This window comes from Scyliorhinus canicula, chromosome 1 (genome assembly GCF_902713615.1).
Source record: "Scyliorhinus canicula chromosome 1, sScyCan1.1, whole genome shotgun sequence".
Lineage (NCBI taxonomy): Eukaryota > Metazoa > Chordata > Chondrichthyes > Carcharhiniformes > Scyliorhinidae > Scyliorhinus > Scyliorhinus canicula.
This window is the reverse complement of record NC_052146.1, coordinates 178213665-178230717: the sequence shown is the minus strand read 5'-3', so window position 1 is coordinate 178230717 and position 17053 is coordinate 178213665. Positions and strand designations below refer to the sequence as shown.

General features: G+C 44.9%; 1 protein-coding gene across 5 annotated transcripts in view; it reads right to left on the bottom strand.

The window, feature by feature from the left end:
- Nucleotides 1-17053, bottom strand: part of map3k4 (mitogen-activated protein kinase kinase kinase 4) — a 186410-nt gene that overhangs the window by 131453 nt on the left and 37904 nt on the right. For all 5 annotated transcript variants that reach the window (XR_005461426.1, XM_038803416.1, XM_038803411.1 and 2 more), the window contains exon 2: nucleotides 15915-16096. Coding sequence is in view for 4 of the 5 variants with exons in the window: in XM_038803416.1 (XP_038659344.1) it covers nucleotides 15915-16096 (182 nt within the window). In the remaining variant the exon portion in view is untranslated. The remainder of the gene's footprint in view (nucleotides 1-15914; nucleotides 16097-17053) is intronic.

Genomic DNA, 17053 nt, shown 5'->3' with positions numbered 1-17053 from the left:
TCACAGCTCCAGGGACCCGGGTTTAATTCCGGCCTCGGGTGACTGTGTGTGGAGTTTGCACTTTCTCCCAGTGACGGTATGGGTTTCCTCCGGGTCCTCTGGTTTCCTCCCATAGTCCCAGGTTAGGTGGATTGGTCATGCTAAATTCCCCCTTAGTGTCCAAAAAGGTTAAGTAGGGTTACTGGGATAGGGTGGAGGCATGGGCTTAATTCGGGTGTTCTTTCATGGGCCAGTGTGGACTCGATGGGCTGAATTGCCTCCTTCTGCATTGATTTATGATTCTATGAAAGGTGAACATCACTGTTATTCTCTGCTAAGTACTTACACTCAATTGTGAACTACAAGAGGCAAAATTCTAATTACATTCCAGACCTGATATGCCTGTTGTACAAGCAAAAAAACCTTGGTGGAAAAAAAGTTAATCATAACAATTGACATGATTGAGTTACCATCTCATTGCTATGAATAGGGTGGATGACAATTACACCCAAAGGCTGTTCAACTCCCATTTTCTGTCAGAGCCAAGTCATCACCTTTGGCAGCAATGATGCGACAAAGCGGAGGAACATTATTTTATACTGTGAGGATTATCATGGTGTGAGTCAAAACAGAAATTTGGTACATTTGGAAAAAAAAATCTTTTTGTTTTTTTTATAAAAATTTAGAGTACCCAATTCACTTTTTCCAATTAAAGAGCAATTTAGTGTGGCCAATCCACCTACCCTACACATCTGTGTGTGTTTTGGGGGTGAAACCCACGCAAATCCAGGGAGAGAATGTGCAAACTCCACACGGACAGTGATCCAGGGCCGGGATCGAACCTGGGATCTTGGCGCTGTGATGCAGCAGTGCTAACCACTGCGCCGCCGTGCTGCCCTTGGAAAAAAAAATTCTAAGTAATCAAAATATCTTTATAAACATACGAAGGGAAGAAAGCGGGAACATCTCCATGATGTGAGAAACAATTGCTACGTGAAATTGGACAGATAGTTAGAGCCAGAATCCATTATTGATAAGTTCATAATTTATGCAAAAATCTTAGAAGCCGAATATGCCGAAACATCTACATACATGGTGGCACACAAGGTTTGAGGTAGAGATTAGAGACTCATTTATAAAATACAGATAGCTGCAGTTCCTTCTAGTTAGAAGTAGGACAAGTAATTTTGACCTCCATCAGTCTTGTGTTAGAGTTTAAGAGTGCTATTTTTTCACCGGCGCACACCACCGCAGCCCCCTTCCCAGGAGGACCCGTCCTCCCACTGGCTCCATCCGGATGTGATGAAGCTGAAGATGACACACTCCCAGAGCCACGGATGCCCGAGCCGACGCCAGCATCACCGTCGGGACTGCGACGATCGCAGAGGACGACCAGGGCCCCCGACCGGCTGATAGTCTCATTGTAAAATGAACTTGTAAATAATTGTCTGTAAATGTATACTGCATGTAAAGGCAGTACGCTATAACCTCTACCACTGTAAAAGCAAGGCCACCACCCCCACCGGACCTAAACGGGGTGAATGTGGTAGGCTATATTAGGGGTATCGCGGTACCTAGGTGGGATGTACCTTATACTGCAGTATGAGTGGCAGAACCTGCCTGCTGGTTGCGCCCAGCCGGCGGAGCATAAAAGAGTCTGCGTTTCACCCACAGCAGTAATTCTGTACCGGAGATGCTGGGGTAACTACTTGTTCATTAAAGCATTCAATTGGACTACAATCTCACTTCAGTAGTGACTGATCGTGCATCAAAGCGTTGGGACATCTTGTTGAAGTTGTACAAGACATTGGTAAGACCACACATGGAATACTGTTCATTTCTGGTCACCCTATTATAGAAAGGATATTGTTAAACTAGAAAGAGTGTAGGAGAGATTTACGAGGAATCTGCCAGGACTTGATGGTCTGAGGTATAAGGAGAGGCTGGGACTTTTTTTCCCTGGAGCATAGAAGGCTTAGGGGTGCTCGTTTAGAGGTTTATAAAATAATACGGGGCATAGATAAGACAGATAATCGACATCTTTACCCAAAGGTAGAGGAGTCTAGAACGAGAGGACATAGGTTTAAGGTGAGAGGGGAGAGATACAAAAGAGACCAGAGGGGAAATTCCTTCACACAGAGGGTGGTGAGCATCTGAACAAGCTGCAGTGGTAGAGGCGGGTACAATTTTTTCCCTTTAAAAAGCATTTAGACAGTTACATGGGCAGGGTGGGTATAGACAAAACGTGGACAGGTTGGACTAGCTTAGGTGATACAAACTGGGTGGCATGGATAAGCTGGGCCAAAGGACCTGTTTCCATGCTGTAAACACCTATGACTCTTAGAGGACGTTGGAGCAGCTGATGTGGGAGGGGGCCCTTTGATCTGCCCAGAGATGGATCAGGCGCAAAAGGAGGAGGCCACAGGTGTGGTGTGGTGTTTGGGGGGGGGAAAGAGAGTTGCCGAGGGCGATGGTGATGCAGTTGCACCATTTCTTGGATAAGGAAAAGAATTTGCACTGGGTGAGGCAGACAGGGAGGTGTATTCGGGAAGGGAGCAAACTTTGGGTCTACCAGGACCTGGGTACAGAGCTGGCGAAGAGAGCCGGGTTCAGCTGGCTAAAGGCTGCTCTCTTCAAGAAGGGAGTGAAGTTTGGGGGTTCGGTACCTGGCCTGGGTGAAGCTTTTCATGAAGCCCGGGGGTAACCTGCGGAACAGCTACCAACCGGGCAATATGTTGTCTATCGCTCACAACAAAGGGCTGCTCAATGTACCTGGGGAGAACAGCTGCTTCCTCAACGGCGCGGTGCAGTCCACTTCGGTAGCGCAGTGGTTGGCACTGTGGCTTCACGGCGCCGGGGTCCCAGGTTCGATACCCGGCTGGGTCACTGTTTCTGCAGAGTCTGCACGTTCTCCCTGTGTCTGCATGGGCTTTTCGGAATGCTGCAGTTTCCTTTCCTCCCACTCGTCCCGAAAGACATGCTGTTGGGTAATTTGGACATTCCGAATTCTCCCTCTGTGTACCCAACCAGGCACCGGAGTGTGGCGACCAGGGGCTTTTCACAGTAACTTCATTGCAATGTAAACCGACTTGTGACAATAAAGATTATTATTATTACCCTACCCGCTTGTGGGACTCGTCAGAAGCAGGGGTTTTATTTTGACTCGCCGGACGAGGCGATGGACTTTATGAGAGGAGTGAGAGGCAGTGAACTTTGGAGTGTCTATGGTAAAATGTCTGGGATGGGTTGACAGAGAAGCGGTGATGGTGAGTCTGTTTTTCGTTCTTCTTTGTTTGCTGGTGGTTGGGAGGAGGGGATGGGGTGGTTGCAGTCCCTAGGTAAGGGCCACCATGCTAGCTGGGTGGGTTGGTTAACGGAAGTCAAGTGGGGGGTTTCCAGGAGGAAGGCATGTTGGGGGGGGGGGGGGGGGGGTGTTGCTGACATGGGTATGGCTGATGTGGCGCAGTTGGGAAGGGAGAGTTGGCAATGGACATCCCAGGGTGGGCCTGGAGAGGCGGTAACACGTTGGGGGGCCAGACGAGGCAGAGGAAGGGAGGGGTGGTCAGATGTTCCATTCGGGGCTAGATATGAAGGCAAGGGGAGTGGCAGTATTGGTCAATAAGAGGCTGGCATTTGAGGTGGTGAGCATTGTGGTCGATCTGGGGGTAGGTATGTGGTGGTTAGTGGGAAACTGGAAGGGATGCCGGTAGTCCTGGTTAATGTTTATACCCCAAAATGGAATGACGTGGATTTTAGCATGTTGGGGAGAATTTTGGATTTCCCACATGCATTGGGTTTATTTCCGGATCAACTTTTCGTAATGGACAAGATGCTGCTGGCAGGGGTGTGGGGCTGAGGTAATCAGCGATCGTGATCTCCGACCACACGCCGCACTAAGTGGATCTTTGGGTGGTTCGGGGGAGGGGGGTCCAATGGCCATAGTGGAGGCTGGGTGTGGGGCTGTTGACAGCTGTGGGGCTGCGATAGCGGGTGAGGGCTGCCATTCGGGGCTACGTGGAGATGAATGATACGGGGGAGGTCACAGTCGCCACATTGTGGGAGGCACTCAAGGCTGGAATTAGGGGGAAAGTTTATTTTGATTCGGGCGAACAGGGAGCGGGTGAAGAGGCCAAGGCTCATTGATGAGATCTTGAGGTGGATAGGAGGTACTTGGTGGCGCTGGAGGGGTTGTTGAAGGAGGTACAGAGGCTCCAGATGGAATTTGGGTTAATGTCGACGGGGAAGATAATGGGCAGTTGCGGAGGGCCAGAGGGCAGTGCATGAATACAGGGGAAAGGCAAATAGGATGTTGGCTCATCAGTTGAGGAAGCAGGCAGATCAGTAGAGTGAGGGATAAAGGAGGTACGGTGGTGATGGACCTGGAGAGGGTGAAGGGGGTATTTGAGGCCTTCTGTAAGAGGAATTCTGAGTCCGAGCCCCTGAGGGAGGAGGAGGCGATGAATGGTTTTCTGGATCGGTTGGAGCTTCCCCAACATGGAAGAGGGTCAGGTTCAGGGCCTGGAGGCCCCGATTGGGCTGTGGGAGATTATGGATGGCAGGGGGCGATGCAGGCGGGAAAAGCCCTTGGTCTGGATGGATTCCCAGTGGAGTTTTATAAGTAGTTTGGGTTGGAGCTGGGCCACTGTTGGTGAGGGTTTATAATGAGGCGAGGCAAAGGGCGGAAATCCCTCCCTACTTTGCCTCAGGCTTCGATCGCCCCGATTCTTAAAAAAGGATAAGCACTCAGTGCAGTGTGGGTCATACCGCCCGATATCATTGTTAAATGTCGGTGCCAAGCTATTGCCGAAGGTACTTGCATCGCACATCGTGGACTGCATGCAGAGATTGATTGGAGATGATCAGACGGGTTTGTGAAAGGAAGGCAGTTGTTGGCAAATATCCGGAGCGGCCAGTTATTCCGTTAGTCCAGTGGTGGTGTCAGCTTTAAGAGTGTGGGGCAGTTTAGGCAGCACTAGAGTTAGAGGGTATGTTGTTGTAGGTGCCCATTTGTGATAACCACAGGTTTGTGCAGGCCAGACTGGATGCGAGGTCCCAGGGGTAGCGGCAGGTGGGGATTGAGTACTTCACAACTTGTTTAAAGGGGGCAAATTTGCAGGGCTGGAAAAGTTGGAGGAATTGTTCAAGTTGCCCAAAGGGAATGGGTTTAGGTACCTGCAGGTTGGAATTTTGTGAGGAGAGAGATGCCATCTTTCCCAGGGTTGCCACCTCCGGTGCTGCAGGATAAGCTTCTGTCAGAAGACGAAATAGGGGAGGGGAAGGTGTCAGATATTTACACGGAATTGCTGGAGTGGAAGGGTGCCATGATGGAGTACGTTAAGTGCAAATGGGAAGAGTTGGGAGAGGAGGTAGGGGCCAGGACATGGGCTGAGGTTTTGCAGAGGGTACAGGTCCTCATCATGTGCAAGGTTAAGCCTCACCCAGCTTAAAGTGGTGCATAGGGCCCACATGACAGTGGCAAAGATGTTTTGAGGGAGTGGAGGATAGGTGCGGGCAGTGCACGGTGGCCCTCACAAATCACGTCCACATGTTTTGGGCGTGCCCAAAATTGTGGGGGTTCTGGCAGGGGTCCTCGGATGTTAAGTTCGAGGTTCTGGGGGTGAGAGTGGCCCCGAATCCGGAGGTTGATGTGAGGTTCTTCTGATGCTCTTTGGTTGTTCTTTTGATATTTTGTATTTATATTCTGGTTAAAAGTCTTGAATCAAAATATATCTTTTAGAAAGGAACACTAAAAGAAAAATAAATGGACATGCAGGATTTGAAAATTTAATTAATTGGTCTTCCAGGGCATTCTACGTTGAAAGACCAAGAACATAGTCTCTACCCGGTTTCCGAGACAGTTCTCCTCCTCCTCCTCCTCCTCCTCCTCCTCCTCCTCCTCCTCCTCCCCCCCCCCCCCCCCCCATTGCTCTCTTCTCTCCCATTAACTAAGCATTTGACTTCTCTCCTTGCACTTCTTTTTCTTTACTTTGAATGTGAAGGCATGGTACACAGTGACAAAAGCCAATAAGGGTGGGACATATGTGCTTTCCCAACCCTTTATTTAAGCCCATGCTTCTGTTGATCCCCTTGCACCCATATCCTTTATCTCTTTACTTGCTCTCGAACAGTTCCCCTGTCTACAGCACCCTCACTACCTTCAACCTCCCCTGGTTCTGTTGTTATTCATATTATCCTTAACCTCCCCATGCCACTCCTTTTCAAAAGAAAAAGCACCCTTTACTTCCTCAAAAGGAAGATGTGATTCATTTCCTCCCCAATAAACTACACTGGCACCAAATTTCTATATGGAATTAGTATGGCTTTAATGTTTTAACTGCCTTTACAACCAGTGAATGCTGTTGATTCAAGTCCAGCTTGGTCATGTCCTAACCAGTGAAAATAATCTGGCTGAAAATTGAAATTACATCTTTCCAAGTGCACCCAGTCTACAGAAACTCAAATATTATCCTCAAGAAGTGCTTTTTGTGGTTTTAAATTCGATTCTAAAAAAGAAAAAATGTCATTCTTTTTTCTGTAACATCACGCAAAACAGATCGAATGGTTTCGACAAAGGATAACGCTTGCAGGATTTACATTACAATGATCTGAACTACAGTCATAATGTGATAATAGCAGCCTCTTAAATTCATTGGCTAGTGCTAACCCAATAATGAAATTTTGCTAATTAACAATAATTTACTCTGCTCAGCAGCATATAGCAAAGCTCTTCAACACTTAAAACTATCTTGCCGTGAGAGTGTATTCCTGCTGACAGCCACCTCAGGGCCATGATGAATAACAAAACTCAAGTGGCTTCCTGTTCTAGCACATACTGAACCTCCCAATGTACACATGGAAAACCTCCTAATCAAAAGAACATCAATGGCTGATAGCTAAAACACTCCTGAAAAAGAAAACACACACTCATCTGAAATTGCATAACCTTACCGGAACACACTCCACACACTAGAAACGGATAATGACCTCTCAACAGCACATCTCCGGGTTGACTGCAAACATCACAAACCACACAATCTGGTAAATGACCCAAGTTGGGAAGACCCAGGTTTCAACCTTCCACAGAAACTTTGGACGAGCTTCAACCACTCGAGGGCAGGCCAGAGAAGATATAGCCACTTGTTCAGCCCAAAATATGACTGCAACCATCTAATTGAGACCATCGACCAGTGTTAAAGTCCTGCAGTGGGAGATATCCTGGTGGCATCACAAGAATTCACACTGTGTCAACTAAGCTGTGAATGGATTCTCAGCCGCAAAGTCAAACTACAAATGATTCCCCCCAGCATTCAAATAAAAAATAAATCAGGTCAATTTGAGAGATACAAAGTTGCACATAAAACCATAGTGAAAAAGGACTCTTAACCTTGATCTAGAGCGGATTCTGATGGGTCATGCTTGAGTAACCCCAACTTTAAGAACCTATTGGAGTAAAGTATTTTTGGTTTATTTCACAGGTATATGGAGAAGTGATGTATATGCCGATTGATTCAGAGGTTGGTAAAATCGACAGCCACCATTTTCATTAGATTAACATTTGCAATGAACTTCAAATCAATAAGCAACATCAATACATAGATCATAGATTTTTACAGTGCAGAAGGAGGCCATTTGGCCTATCGGGTCTGCATCGGCCCTTGGAAAGGGCACCCTCCATCCTATCCCCATAACCCAGTAACCCCCACCTAACCTTTCGGACACTAGGGGGCAATTTAGCATGCCCAATCCTGCACATCTTTGGACTATGGTAGGAAACCGGAGCACCCGGAGGAAACCCACAGACACGGGGCGAAAGTGCAAACTCCACAGTCACCCGAGGCTGGAATTTAACCCGGGACCCCGAAGCTGTGAGGCAGCAGTGCTAACCACTGTGCCACCGTGCCATCTAAATACACCTAAGTTAGGAAACTAACTCAAGACCTTTTCCCAAAAGAAGATGGGCACCCACGTGAGCTTCAATGCCATTAAAGTCAGTGTGCGAGTCTTCCCAGTGTGATGACAGCTGCATCTTGTATTATCCACACATTACCTGGGGCTATCCTAGAGATCAGAGAAAACATCTCAACTAAATTTATTTGAATTCAAAGGGAAAATGTTTTTGTAATGTTAATGTTTGACGTCTTTCACAGTGCGATGCAAAAGGTCGCAGGGTTTAACCACATCCTTTTTATTATAATTCTATTTTTATAACTGCTCTCAACGTGAAATTATAATATAAAACAATTCAATCTCTCATATTAGATTTTAAGAGCATGGCAAGTCACATTTGATGCCAAATATTCCTCCATTATTTAGACTTCTTTCAATACTGCAAAATGAGCCACTTGAAATATTTCTAAAGAACCTTCCTTGGAGTACCTATGGCAAAATTCTAAAGGCCTGGCTCGTTTTCCAATCCTGACTCAGGCCGGGTGAGTTTCAGGAGGAACACAGATATTGGAAGGGATAATCAAAGACAGAGGAAGTATTCAAAAGTTGGGAGGGCACCACAGCCAGATGGACTGTTTCCGAGGCTGCTGAAGGAGGTCAGGGAGGAGGTAGCAGATGTGCTGAGGATGATTTTTCAATCCTCACTAAATAACAGGGGAGGGACTGGAGAAAAGTAAACGCAGTACCAATGTTTAAAAAGGGATTGAAGGAAATGCCAAACCATTATAGGTCGGTTAGTTAGTCTTAAATGCTGGGCAAATTAGTAGAATCAATCCTGTTTGGATACATGGGAGGGAGAATTCAGTATGTCCAAATTACCTAACAGCACATCTTTCGCGATTTGTGGGAGGAAACCGGAGCACCCGGAGGAAACCCACGCAGACACGGGGAGAACGTGCAGACTCCGCACAGACAGTGACCCAGTGGGAATCGAGACTGGGACCCTGGCACTATGAAGCAACAGTGCTAATCACTGTGCTACCGTGCCACCCAAGTTCACAGATGATTGCACAATGTTCAGCTTTATTCAAAATTCCTCAGCTACTTGAGCAACCCATGACCAAACGCAACAACATTCAGGCTTGGGATGATAACAAGTAACATTTGCACGACACAAGAGCCATGCAGTGACTCGAACGAGAAAGAATCCAACCATCTTCTTTCAACTTTCAATGGCACGCCCACTACTGAATCCCCACTATCAACATCCAGGGTCTATGGACCAGAAACTGAACTGCATCAACCATATAAATACTGTGGGGCTACAAGAGAAGGTCAAAGTCTGGGAATTCTGCAGCAAGTAGTTCATCTCCTGCCTCCCATAAGCCTGTCCACCATCTATAAAGGCATAAGTCAAGAGTGTGATGGAATAAGCTCCACTTGCCTGCATGAAGAGCAACACCATCTAGGGCAAAGCAGCTGACTTGATTGCTATACCATCCACTAACATCGCCATCCACTCCCTCTACCACCGACATAGTGGCTGCAGTTATGTACATTCTACAAGATGGGCGACATGGCAGCACAGTGGATAGCACTGTTGTTTCACAGCGCCAGGGTCCCAGATTAGATTCCCGGCTTGGGTCACTGTCTGTGGGGAGTCTGCATGTTCGCCCTGTGTTTGTGTAGGTTTCCTCCGGGTGCTCCGGTATCCTCCCACAAGTCCTGAAAGACATGCTGTGAGGTGATTTGGACATTCTGAATTCTCCCTGTGTACCCAAACAGATGCCGGAATGTGGCGACTAGGGGATTTTCACAGTAACTTCATTGCAGTGTTAATGTAAGCCTACTGTGACAATAAAGATAATAAAAAAGATGGACTGCAGCAACTCATCAACATTTCTTTTGACAGTATTTTGCAATCCCATGGCCTCTATTACCTTGAAGGACAAGAGCAGCAGATGCACGGGAGCACCACCACCAAAAGGTTCAGCTCCAAGCTAGACACAGTTCTGATTTGGAACTAGATCACCATTCAGTCAGTGTCTGGATCTGTCTGGATCTCCCAACATAGGTGTATCTACACCAGATGGGATGGAATGGTTCAAGAGAGCAGCTCACCACCACCTTTTCATGGGCAATTAGAGATGGCAATAAGTACTGGCTTAGCTGGTGACATCTTAATGTGACCACACCAAAGAAAAATCATTTCACCGAGTGCTATTTTGTGTAATAGAAACATAGAAAATAGGAGCAGGCCATTCAGCCTTTTGGGCCTGCTCCACCACTCTTATAATCATGGTTGATCATCCATACTCAACAACCTACTCCCGCCCTCACTCCCATATCTTTTTGATCCCCCCCTCCAGTGCTATATCTGACCACTCTTGAAGACATACAATATTTTGGCCTCAATTACTTCCTGTGGTAATGAATTCCACAGGCTCCCCACTCTCTGGGTGAAGAACTTTCTCCTGATCTCTGTCCTAAATAGTCAACCCTGTATCCGCAAACTGTGGCCCCTGGTTCTGGACACCCCATCACGAATATTCTTCTTGCATCCACCATTTCTAGTCCTGTTAGAATGTTTATAGGTTTCTAGGAGATTTCCCCTCCCCTAATTCATTTAAACTCCAGAAGATACAATCCTAACCGATTCAATTTCTCCTCGTACATCAGTCCCACCATCTGAGGAATCAGTAAAGTAAACCTTTGCTGCACTCCCTCTAGAGCAAGAATATCCTTCCTCAGATAAGGAAACCAAAATTGCACACAATATTCCAGGTGCGGCTTCACCAAGACCCTATATAACTGCAGCAAGACATCCCTGCTCCTGAACTCAAATCCTCATAATGAAGGCCTGCATATCATTTTCTTTCTTTACTACCTGCTACACCTGCATGCTTTCCTTTAGTGACTGGTGCACAAGGGCACCAAGGTCTGATTGCACATTCCCCTCTCCTCAGTTATGGCTCTTCAAATAATAGTCTGCCTTCCCATTTTTGCTGCCAAAGCGGATAACCTCGCAATTATCCAAATTATACTGCATCTGCCATTCACTTGCCCACTCACTCAATTTGTCCAAATTACACTGAAGGATTGCTGCAACCTCCTCACAGTTCACCCTCCCACCCCACTTTGCGTCATCGGCAAATTTGGAAATATTACATTTTGTTCCCTCATTTAAATCATTCATCTCGTGAATAGCTGGGGTCCTTGCACCGGTTCATGCAATACCCCACTAATCACTGCCTGCCAATTTGAAATAGTCCCATTAATTCCTATTCGATTCCTGTCTGCCAACCAGTTTTCTATTCATCCCAATACACTACCGCTAATCCCATGCGTTTTAATTTTACACACTAATCTATGTGGGACATTGGCAAAAGCCTTCTGAAAGCCCAAATAAACCACATCCGTTAGCTCCCCTCACCAACTCTACTAGTTACATCCTCGAAGAATTCCAGTAGATTTGTCAAGCAGGATTTCTCCTTCATAAACCCATGTTGACTCTGTCCAATCCTGCCACTGTTTTCTAAGTGCTCTGCTATAAATTCTTAAATCGCGATCAATTTCAATGGTTAGAAGTTGCAGTAAAACCATGTACTGTTCCATTGGTTTTGGGCTTGTGGGACAGAGGACAATTTAAAGATTTTTGTAGGTAGCTATTTAATTGAAAATGACTTCTGATTTTTAGCTTGTGCCACAGATCAAGCACTGCATGGAGAGAGGAAACAACTCACTTTGGTCAATACAAAATTAATCTCCCATGCCCGTGTAAATGATTCCTTGATTCACAATTGAAAATCTCTTGGGTCATATCTTGATTTCCATGTCAGATTAGGTTCCGTAAAAACGTTGACGCAAGACATCTGAATTCACTGCTCATTGTGAAGAACAAAAATCAGTACCTATCAATTAACAGATTACACCGCACAGCCAAAGTAAAGATTTCAACTCACTCAAAAACCAGTCACTTCCACAAAGTTAAATTTGGGGCCAATGGCTACTGGTTATATACACTCCATGCACGCTATGCAATGTAAACAGCCACTCAGCATCCACCCTGTCAATCAAACCTTTGACGTGTATATGAATGAGGTCAGCTCTCATTTTTCCTAGGAAAATGGGCCTTTTGCTTCAATTTCATGCAACCTTCAGCAGTTTGGCAGCCCCCGATTATAGGTTTCTTTACAGTGTCATTAACAGTCTGATGAAAAGAGCATGGGATTGTCTGCAGCGAACATTGTTACAACTTGTCTGAACAATCTTTTAATGCACATGCACTGCAAAACAGCCATGTGTCATACAGCTTCTGATAGTAAAAATTAGTTACCTTTTGTCTTTCTCCAACAGAACAAGTCAATGCAGTTTTGTTGGATTATGTACAATAAGTCAAAAAAACAAATGTGAAACTCCATCCAACTATATAAGCTCTTCGTAAGAGCTGTGATTCTGCTGCTTTCTCACAATTGCCCTGCAATGTCCAACTTTAAGAATTTAGCAAATGTCCTTTTGAAGGATACTACTGAATCTGCTTCCACCATCTTTTCATGTAGTGCACTCCAGATCATAACTTACTGCAGAGAAAAATCCTCGTCTCCGCCCCCTAATAACCCTATCACAAGCAGGGATTGATTTGCTTCGGATGTCACGGGGACTTGCTAGCACTTTTTTAAAAAGTTGATTTTATCAAGGTAGGTAGTGAAACACCTTATTTATTCAATCCACGATGCGAGGCACTGGGCAGAAATCGGTCCTGGTGACTGCATTTACTTTCCCCTGGTCAATCACACTTAACTGTTGCAGATGAGGGCGGAGGAGGCTGTGGGGGGTAGATTAAGAGGGTTAATGTTGGAGAAGAGAAGCAAGGTGCTATCATTGCCTTCCTGGGTAATGTTTTTAGAGTGGTCATTTTAGTGGTGGAGAGCATAGCCCAATAATAGTTTTAAGTGGTCCGACTAGATTTGGAGATGAATGGTAAAACCATTTGTTCACTAAATACATTAAATCCCTTCTCCCTTGGACATGGAGCGGAGCTGAGGAGTATACCAGGGAAATGAATTACATACATAGAATTTACAGTGCAGAAGGAGGCCATTCGGCCCATCGAGTCTGCACCGGCTCTTGGACAGAGCACCCTACCCAAGGTCAACACCTCCACCCTATCCCCATAACCCAGTAACCCCACCTAACACTAAGGGCAATTTGGACACTAAGGGCAATTTATCATGGCCAATACACCTAACCTGCACATCTTTGGACTGTGGGAGGACACCGGAGCACCCAGAGGAAACCCACGCACACACGGGGAGGATGTGCAGACTCCACACAGACAGTGACCCAAGCCGGAATCGAACCTGGGACCCTGGAGCTGTGAAGCAATTATGCTATCGACAATGCTACCGTGCTGCCCTGCTTGGAGCATTGGATTGGAAAGAGCAATAGTTCTACTGTCTGTGTGAAGTTTGCACATTCTCCCAGTGTCTGCGCGGCTTTCTTCCGAGGATTCCAGTTTCCTCCCACAGTCCAAAGATGTGTGGGTTAGGTGGATTGGCCATGCTAAATTGCCCTGGAGTCCAATAATGGAGTTACAGGGATAGAGCGAAGGAGGGCCTGGGTAGGGTGCTCTTTTGGAAGGCCGGTTCAGACTCGATGGGCTGACTGGGCTGCACTTTAGCGATTTTATTGGGGACAAGGGTAAAGTTAGTGGGTATGATCTAGTGCATCAATAGCTAGAGATGTCAAGGTGAATTAATAAAGATGATGCACGCCATTTGGAAAATTGACCAGCAATTTATAATGAGGAAGAGACATGTGAACTGAAAATGACCATGGAGTTACTGGCCAATTTGCACTGCTCCATTTTTAATTTCACTGAAGTGGCTTCGGTGATTTTCATAAAGTTTCTGCTTTTGTTTATTTAATACCTATTAAATATACTAAAGCAAGTCAAGCCCAGTAATTAAGTGGCAACTGCTAATGACTGACAATTACCACCATGGCCCAAAAAATAAAAGTCAAAGTGCAGAATATCATTCTTACATTTAGTGAATGGCTATTCAAATATATTTTTCTTTTAAATTCTTACTTTCTTTTCTCTCTTGCAATTCAATATTTCTTTCCTTCCTTTCATTTCTCTTTTTTTTTACCTGATCTGACACTCAACTCCCTCTCCTCAAATCTTCCTTCTTTTTGTTTCTCAATCTTTAAATGTTAAAGAGATAGTTTCCTATTGTTCACCAAGTTCTGATGTCCTCATTGCACCAATATCAGCTCACACTTCCAGCATTTAGTGGCCAAAACATTTCTGAGCGGACTGGCCATAAGTCTAAACAACAGGGCAGCCATGAGATGCCCCACCAAACCAAATTACTTAATATTTCTTTGCACAAGTAACAACTGCGAAAGTGTTGGCTCGGATGAGGAAAGAAGGAGCAGGCAGAAAGAGGAAGGGAGAAGTGAACTGAGAGAACAGGCAGGGGAAGACGAAAGGCGACTTGACATATATTGCCTTTCACAACCTCCAGGAGGTCCCAAAACACTTTACAGATAATGAAATACTTTTGAAATTGACACTGTTGCAATGTAGGAAATGCAGCCACCAAGATGCATACTGCAAGAACTGCAACGTGATAAAGACCAAACAAGCGGTTTAATGATGTTGCTTGAGCAATGAATATTGGCATGGACAGCGGGAATAGCTCCCTTACAGCTCTTCAAAACAGAACTGCTCATCTCATTTCGTGGTCACTCGAGAAGACATAGACTGGGTTTTAAGTTATTTTCCACAAGAATAGCATATGTCACTGCAAGCCTAGGTTGTGTGCTCAAATCTTTGAAGTGGGCTACTTAATATCCACTTGAGAGAGATGGTACCTCAATGTCATGCCTCATCTGAAACACAACCACCAACAGAAAGGAAGATTTTTTTTCCCTCATCTTAATTTTCTCTTGCAAACAGAATTTTGAAAGCAAACAAGGGGCTCCAAAAGAAACAGAGGGGGTGGGTAGGGGGAGGAAAGAAAGAGGCAGGGGGCACAAAAGAGAAGGAACAACAAAAGGGGTAGGGATAGAGGATCAGAAGGGCGAGGAGACAGTCTTTCAAACCAGCTTTAAGGGTGCCAAAGGAAAACAATAAATGCAGTTTGTGTTTAGTTACAGGATGACAGAACTGCAGTAATTACAGAACTATTAGTTCTAAAGTCACAAGAAGAAATTTAACAAGGTGATCAAATTGGCAGGTTGGATAGATTGTCCCTTCCCCCAAAATATTACCATGTTACTAAAGATACCACAGATGAAATTATAATATTTTGGGTGACTGCACCCACATTTATGGCCTTAATAGAAACCTGGTTGAAGGGTGATGGTAACTTTCCCCTTAATGAAGCCCCCCCCCCCCCCCCCCCCCCCCCCCAAACCTGGCTACATCTTCCACCATTTGCTCCTCCACCATCACAGTGGTACTGTGGTGCTCATCACCAAATTACTTTGGCCTGATCCCCTGGCACTTTCTCCAACTTTGAACATCGCCCCTTGTTCCATCACTCTCCCCTTTCTTTCAAAATTATTGTTCGACGTATGGCCTCTTGTACATCTCCAACTTTAATCATTCAACCGTTGGTGGCCAAGCTTCCTGTTGCCTGGGCCCCAAACTCTGGAATACCTTCCCGACAGTTCTTAACCTCTCTACCCTATTTTCCTTCTTTAAGGCACTCCTTAAAACCCACCTCTTTGACTAAACAATTTGTCATCTTAACTACTGTCTCTTTAGGAGGTTCCTTGTCACCATTTGTTTTATAACGCAGAACTGCCTTGGGGTGTTTTACGTGGAATCCACCATAAATGGAAGATGGAAAATAGATCAACTTTCCTGATGCTCATTGAAAAGTGAATTGGAGCATTCTCATTATCTAACACATTCAGTGCCCATCTCATTCCATCTCATAACCACCGCTATAAAATACCATACAGTTAGTAACTTCAAAACTGAGATTATTCACTTGTGGCATATACTTCCAAGCAAAGTTTTGAGTCATACTAACCTTTATTAGCAGGACGACTGACTGCTTTCCCAACGTTATTTCTGTGTTTGGTTGACATGCGTTTCATCTGCCTGCGGGTGTTAGGTGGTGAAGTTCCATAAAAACCTTCAAGGCTAGATTCATCAGAATAGTCATCTGATTCAATATCTTCAGAAGCGATATCCCCTGATCTTCTGTCTTCCCTGAGAACGGAAAAATAAATTACCCCAGTTGTTCTACAAATAATATATAATGTTTCTAAAAATAACCGCTTTGAGATAAAACATACAACTAACCAGGCAAGCAAAAACGTGCTGGAGAGAAGAATGCCTTTAAAAATGGATTTCACTTCATCATCTGAAGTGAAGTATGAATGTGCATGCAGATTTATCGATTACATGCAATGTATATTTTACAAATGACACGAAAATACTGCTGGGGGAGGGAGGATGGAAAGAGGAAAATATCTGAATGATGAGAAATTGCATTTGGTACCAGAAATATTGCTTTAAGCTATTAAAAAAAAGTTAGATTCCCATAACTTATGGGAATATAGTTATATTCAACAAAAACTGTTTTGAAAAGGCCTGTGACAAGCCAGAAAGCAGTCCAAATCAGATGTCCAGGATATTTATAAAAGCAGCATTAGAATAAAGGGAATGCAATTCAAAAATAAGAGAGATCAGTAATGGGCCAAAAAGAGAGGTAGACTTGGATGGATTTAGAATGCATGTGGATAGACATACGAGTGTGATACAGAAGGTTGGTGAGCTGCAGGCACAACATGCCACTTATAACATGGTGGCAAAAACAGAGACAAGAGGAGGATATAGAATGTAATATTCCTGGCTATAAAAGTTGTCTAGGAAAGGTTGCAGCAACAAACCAAAAAAAAAAAAAAAGAGGGTGGTAATATTGATGATTTATGTGGTTACAGCACAGGAAAGGGGTGATAGACTGGAGAGTCAAGACAATCCTATATCCCATTTGGTTAGATTTAAAGGAATATGAAGACTTATTACTCTGCTGGATGTACACAATAGATTACCATATCATGGAAAGCATATAGGATGAACAAATTTGCAGACAACTTGCAGAAAGGTTTAATAATTTTATAGTGATAACAAGAGACTTTAATTATAAAGAGCAATGGGGATTAA